At 36.8% G+C, this 7,208-nt stretch overlaps 1 protein-coding gene across 1 annotated transcript in view; it reads left to right on the forward strand.

Annotated features, from left to right (window-relative positions):
- TAFA2 (TAFA chemokine like family member 2) overlaps nt 1–3,516 on the forward strand; it is a 55,065-nt gene extending 51,549 nt beyond the window's left edge. Inside the window, exon 5 of the mRNA XM_074167607.1 lies at nt 3,505–3,516. Coding sequence (XP_074023708.1) covers nt 3,505–3,516 — 12 coding nt within the window. The remainder of the gene's footprint in view (nt 1–3,504) is intronic.
- Nucleotides 3,517–7,208: the final 3,692 nt, after the last annotated feature.

Consider the following 7,208-nt stretch of genomic DNA (forward strand, 5'->3'; position numbering starts at 1 on the left):
GCACATTTAGTACAAGAAAGTGAAAAGAGTCTAATACATTGTATTTATGATATAAGAAGCATGTGAAAAAATATATTAGCATAAAGGGAGTAATTATGTTCCAAGAATGAACAAATTAATTCAAATCAACACCTAGGATGCTAAAGGTTTTATGTCCTTTTTTTTTTCATTTGTATTGTTAAACAGCAGCAAAGTTAATTTTCCATACATATTAATTATTAACTGAAAAATTGATTGGCCTTGATTTTCACCCATTCAGTATTACTGTTCTCTTAGGATTTTAAAGATCTGACACATATTGCTCTCAGTCCCGCTTTTCCTATAAAGACCTTTGGTGTAATACATTGCTTCTGAGCCACTCAAACCAAATAGCTTTTACTATATCCAAAATTAGGCATTACTGGAAATACCATCACTAGATATTAGCTAAAATTTCATTGCTTCATTATGAAATTGCCTTTAGCATCTGGGAGGTCTATTCTCTCCCTAATGTGTATCGATATATAACTTCCATTAATGTTAATGGCTGATGTGTGCTTGCAAGTAACAAGTATTATCTTTTTACACACATGTAAATGTGAACCACTATGCATGTTACTCAGAGTAGCAGTGTGTGTGACCTGGAAGTTAAGAGAAAAAGAAGGAAAAAAAAAAAAGAAAGAGGGCAGGTGGAATAATAAAAAATCTGGCAAGGGAAAGTAGTCAAAAACTCCAACCATGTAATCGTAAAAGCTAGGAGTACGCAGCTTGACTTTCTATGCAGGCTGTATAAACAAAATGACCTTTTTATACGATTAGTCAGTTGTTATAGAGCAGAGATTTGAATGGCTCTCTGATTTTTTCTTTCTTTTTATCACTTATTTATTCTATGTAACAGTGTATGTTGCTTTTATAGGGATTTTTTCACCACACGATTGTAGAGCTAGATGAGGGGAGCAGACAGGCCTGAAGGTTATGATTTTACTGAGTTTCTTTATGACTGAAAAGAACACAGTTGTGTTCTTTGCACTTCCAAACAGCTATGTAACTCAGCAGTCATGTATGTTTGAAAATACTCTTTTGCTAGCTGCAGTTTATTACCTTAGCCCATGCATTGGCAGAGCTGGAAGTAATAGAAATAATAAATTACAGAATGGTTGAGGTTGGAAGGGATCCCTGCAGGTCATCTTGTCCAACCTCCCTGCTCAAACAGAGCCACCTAGAGCAGGTTGCCCAGGACCAGAAAGCTTTTGAATATCTTCAAGGATGGAGACTCCACAACCTCCCTGGGCAACCTGTGCCAGTGCTCAGTCACCCTCACAGTAAAAAAAAGTGTTACCTGAGAGGGAACCTCCCGTGTTTCTGTTTGTGCCCATTACCTCTTGTCACTGGGCACCACTTGAAAAGAGCCTGGCCCCGTCTTCCTTCCACCCTCCCTTCAGGTATTTGTAGACATTGATGAGATACCTCCTTAGCCTCTTCTGCAGGATGAACAGTCCCAGCTCTCTCAGCCTTTCCGCATATAAAGATGCTCCGGTCCCTTGTTCGCCTTAGTGGCCCTCCTCTTGACTCTCCCAGTAGCTCTATGTCGGTCTTGTACTGGGGAGTCCGAAACTGGACACCTTCTGCAGGTGTTGCCTCACCAGTGCTGAGCAGATGTGAAGGATCACCTCTCTCGACCTGCTGATAATACTTTGTTTAATGCAGCCCAAGGTACCATTAGCCTTCTTTGCGGCAAAGGCACATTGCTAGGTCATGGTCAGCTTGGTCTCTCAAAAGTCAGCTAGTACCCTCTCTTTTTAATAGCAAAAGTGCTCTGTGGGTACGTTGGCAGAATTCAGAATTCAGTTGCGCTCCAGTGACTGCTTGTCTAGTAGGGCCTCTGAGGAAACTATCCTCTCAAAAGGTTCTCCTTTGGTTTTGGTCTATTCTGTTGTTTGGAAAAGTAAGAAGCTTTGACCCTGCATCTACATGTCCTCTTTGGGAGTCTTACATCCTTTGATCTTTCTTCAGTGTGCTTTGCATCAGCTGATTTACCACAGTTTATAAATATATATATATATATAAAGTGAAGCTAATAAAAATCCACCTGCAGATGGAATCAGAAGATGTGTATTTTACATTATGTAGCTCCGTGGCACCTTGGTCCATGAGTAGAATTCCAACTTGTTAGAATAAAGCAAAAAATACATAACAATAAGATGCTATGTCAGCCTTTTGAGCTTCAGCGCAGGGCACAGAAATATGTTGCCTGACTTTTAAATTAATTCTTCATTATTTTTTCAGGCAATCTTCCACTATAGAAGGGGCCACATGAGGCTATTTCCAAAAGCAAGAACAAAACAAAACAAGAGCAGTGTAATAAATAAACCTATGTATCATAAAAATCACAAAGCACAATTCTATTATTGCCTTCTTAAGTGCAGTACCTAGAAACAACTTGGTGGAGAAGGCAAAGCAAAGTAATGAACTCCTTGAAAAGTCCTTTTAATATTCGGCTCTATGTTTGTGCTCTGCAGAGCCGATGACAGCCGTATGCAAACAGTTTTTGCTGAGGGCAAAAGTATATTTCATCATTAAGGAGCATGATCTTTCTCTCTGTGATCAAAAGGAAATGCATATGCCCCTTGATGTCATAGTGTTATTGTGACCGTTCCAATGGGTTGTTCCTCAAGAGTTGGGATGTTGTCCCTGACACAATTTTACGTTAAAATGTTACATGATCATTAATTGTATCCACTGACACAGCAGAAATATTCCTCAGTTATGTTTCTTTGATATGATGGATTTTTTTTTTGTCTTTTAATGTTTAAAATCCAAATCAGACACAGGGAAAGTCCAGTTACTGTGAAATGCTTTGTTTCCCACTCTTTCTCTGTGGTCCTTCTGTTCCACTCCCGTTTCATGTCAGGCTGGGTGAAACCACTCTAAGTGAACTCCTTAGTAGTTATTTTATACCTTGTGAATAACAGGATATATCTCTGTCTTGTTTATATATGCATGAGTTTTTGTCCTGTTTCTCCATGAAGTGATTATTGCTTGCTAAGATGCATTTAGCCCTTAACAGGACATTGCATTTTAAAGTAGCATGCAAAGAACAGAAGAATAGATCTCCAGTATCAGTCACGGTTATACTCAATGGCTACCATTTTAAAAGCATAGTTGTTACCATGCTTGCTCTAACGTTGAAATGGATGAACGAGATACAGAAATTTTCCTTAAAACCAATGCTTTTGACATTTGTGGGTTGATAATTTGTGACCTTCAATTTTCTTTATTATGTTTTTAAGCATGGTCACATTTCAGTTTCTCCTTGTCAGGTCCAATTCCAACAAAGCACTTAAACACACAATTTAAATTGGTGAGCAATCCCATCTAATACCAGTGGGAATTATTCACTTATTTAAAAACAATGGAAAGAGCTTTGCTGGACAAAGATCTTGTATCTCAGTCTCAGTTTCCAGTACTTCAGAAGTAGATTCTCTATGTACAGTTTTGATTTTCTGATTTTCTTTTTCTTTACAGGTAACCCGATAGCTACAGACAAATCAAGTCAGTCTCAAGGCTGATAACATTAAATACAACACATAGGAATTTCATTCCTCCAGGCAATCCTTGAAGTGAATTTTATACTGCTGGGGTGTATCCTTCAGAATCAATTGTTTCAATGAGAACCTGGCTTGCAATCAGCAACAGCCTTGATATCAAAACTACTGGAAAGTTATTTTGAACTTCTGTCACAAAGATTTCAACTGTTTGAACTGTGTACACTTGTAAAATTGCACTTGCTGAGGAATTTGCAGCTGTAATCACAAGAGCTGATATTCAAAAGGTGCAGAAAAGCAGCAATCTTTCAGATTCTCCATTCCAGACTGATGGTTTTTCATCTTGATGAAGTCAACCTCCAAAATGTATTGGTTCCTACTCTCTAAAATGATCCTTGGTCCAGCGTTCAGATTGCTGGTGGGACTGCACACTGCTTTTATTAAACTTCTGTTGCAGAAATTGTCCTCTGGCATGGCACAGTTTTAGACATTTTTATTTGTATTCTAATCTTGGAGCTCTCAAAGCTACATATTTCAACATCTTGAAGTTGCTTTTGTTATAGGAATGGAAATATATATCCATTGTTAATAATTATTGTTGACAAGTAATAGTTATCTGAATACATCAGTCATATTAGAACGTATAGTCAGGTTGACATGTTTCCCTAAGGCTAACCAACTACTGCAGCTCTTTGGCAGTTAAAAAAGCAGTGGTCAAAACTCAATTACCACTTCCATTATAAGGCATTTTATACCTTTAAGATACACATTTCCATTTAGTTTGAAGGAGATGGTGTTCCTGGTATGTACTTTAATTCCCAACCTTTAATTGATTGAAATTCATGGTAAGCAGTCAATGACAGTATTTCATCCCTTTTTATAAAGGTAGGCAGGGATGTAAATGAGTTGTGCAATTATGAAATTGGATGGTAATCATTCAGAATTTTTGTCTTTTTATTAAAAAATAAAATCTCTTGCTTGAACCCAAGTACCATTGGATGCTTATGTAGATGTCTGCTCAGTCTGTTTGCTATAAAGGAAAAAAGTCCTAGTGCTCTCCCAGATTTACAGTTTGTGGGTATTTTGCTTGCTTACAGTCATCCAATTCAGATCTGATCCTTGCCAAAATCACATTTAGTTTTTAATTTTTTGTTTCAGTAGCAATTTCTGAACTTTGTGATGTGCTGTTACATGAAAAAAATCCTCAATATTTAAAGGCCTTAAGCATTTATGAGCTTTTTTCTAAGTTATTACAGAATGTATAATTTTATACTCCATTTAATGTATATTGTACCATCTGTAATATTGATACAACCGAAATTTGGCAATTCCTTTTAGTGACACTGCATAAGCACGCTGACTGAGAAGGGTGAGGGAGTTCTGACTGCATGCTTTGGTGCGTTGAAATGAAAACCACACACAGTTAATGGTAGTCAAAAATATATAGGGGCAAGCTTATTTAAGTAAGAAGTCCTGTGTGGTTACCAGACTCCCAGAAAAAAAGGGAAATGATTTGATCATTACAAGCCATTGACATGGCTAGGTAGTTATATATTAAGTTCTGTGATGGATGAACACCCTGAAGTGCTCTGCCTGTCACAGTAGTCCCTGCTGTTCCAAAACCATTTCGTCTGCTGTATTATTGCACAGGAGAGCTTAAATAAAATAAATGACTGTTGGGAATAAAATTGAGAAGTATATTCTATCATTCTGCTGAGAAATAATAAAAATGTTGGCAGGGAAAGATACTCTTCTCTGATTAAAATTTAATTAGGATAAACTGTTTGTAGCAGCCACTAGGTATCTCAGTATTTTAGGATGGATTAATATTGTATGGATTTGTGCTAACCGGTGCAGGACAGAAGGTAGCATCTTAAAGAGATTGTCCAGGACAGTGCAAAGTGTAAATGTGCTGTTTTGTAAAATCTGAATTTGGCCTCTCTTTGGTCAAGAATCTACATCATGCTTCTCAATATTTGTTTTCTTTGTTTCTTTGTTCTTAAACCAACACTGAAATACTGTATTATATACAAGTGTAACACATGCATATCAATAAGTGAAAATAAATGGATTTTCAAATATAATGAATAGATTATCTGCAGTAGATTAATGTTGTGGATATTCATAACAAGTGAATAAAATTGTAATATAAAATAGAGTTCCCTGTATGGATGTGCGCTTTGGAGATCTATTCTGTTTACCCATGGAACAAAACAATTTTTTCAGTGAATAAGAATCTCAAGGGTTATATTAATTTTGTATTTCTTCAATAGAGCATGGTATATCTCCTACCACTTTGAAAGGTCCTTTTCCAAAGGAAACTGATAGCTAGCACAACTCTTCTAGCATTGTCATGGGAAATTCTGGTGGGTGTACTGTTTTTTTCAGGCCAGACTGAATAATTTTTTTTTTTTCTTCACAAAATGGGAATCCAGAAAAAAACTTATTTAGACTTTTTCAGTAGCAACAGAACTTGGTAGACATTTCTGAAAAGATAGTGTTTCAGGTTAATTTGTTGGACTGTTTGAAAGAAAATAAAATAAGCCTGTTTAACAGTGAACTCCGCTTGTGCATCTCAAAGCAAGCTGGGAACCATAGTTCAGCTATCCATAGTGCCTGTTTCTGTGCTACCTTTGAAAAATGAGTACAGGTGACTAGATCAGCTGTGGGCATTCATGTTGTAGGCATGTGAATATGAATCCTGCTTCAGTTACTCTTTTATTCCTTATATACTATTTCACAGGTTATTTGGTGTACCCAGCTTCATCCGATTACAAAGATGATCAGGCATTATGATCAGAGGGAAATCCATCTTACCCTTTGAATTCAGTAATCATCAAGAACTCTGAACGTCAGGAGAATATGGGTTCCTATTCTGCAGTTGTTTGTGGCGGTGTATCGCCAGGGAAAGAAAACTCACTGCTTTGTTCAAACCTTTCAAAATGAAATGTTTTGGATCAGTTCAACAAAGCAAAAAGGAAATCCTGATATGTCTTAATCAAAAAAAATTCCAAATCAGCTATAATTAATCTAAAATAGAGCTTAACAAACATTCAAGACTATATCTTGGTTGTATCTGGCTTACTGCTCATAAGTGCTAACTTTTGAAACAGCACTGCTGCAGATACCACTGTTACTATCTTTAAATCCACCTATTATCCTATATCCTTTAAATCTTCCTATCTATCCTATATCTTTTGAATCTTGGCTCCTCCAGCTCTGCTCAAGAACGGAATGTTACTGGTGTAGGGTTTCAGTACATCACCAAGCCAATGCAGCTCTGTTTTGTGTAGAATCCATATGCTTTACAACCAGAGACAGAGTGCATCAGGTAGATTTGTTTTGAAACAAAATCTACAATAAGGCATGTTATATTGTTAGGTTTCATAAAAATATATGCAGGGTTTTTTTGCTCGTTATGGCTGTACAGCTGGCTTTTATAATTTCCAGGTAATGCATGGATGTCTCTAACAACAAAACAGAAAGATGTGATTGGCATCCTTTTGTGTTGATTTACTGCCTCCTCCTTCATGACTTGAATTTTACACATCTGTTGTTAACCAATTTATTGGCAAGGAAAAGGAGCACAGTTTTGGTTTGTAAAAGAAGTGTTGCCTTAATCTCTAGTTTCTTTTTGCCAATAGTTAGATAGCTCTGTATCAATCATGCCACATCTGAACAACC

Source organism: Numenius arquata, chromosome 2 (assembly GCF_964106895.1).
Source record: "Numenius arquata chromosome 2, bNumArq3.hap1.1, whole genome shotgun sequence".
Lineage (NCBI taxonomy): Eukaryota > Metazoa > Chordata > Aves > Charadriiformes > Scolopacidae > Numenius > Numenius arquata.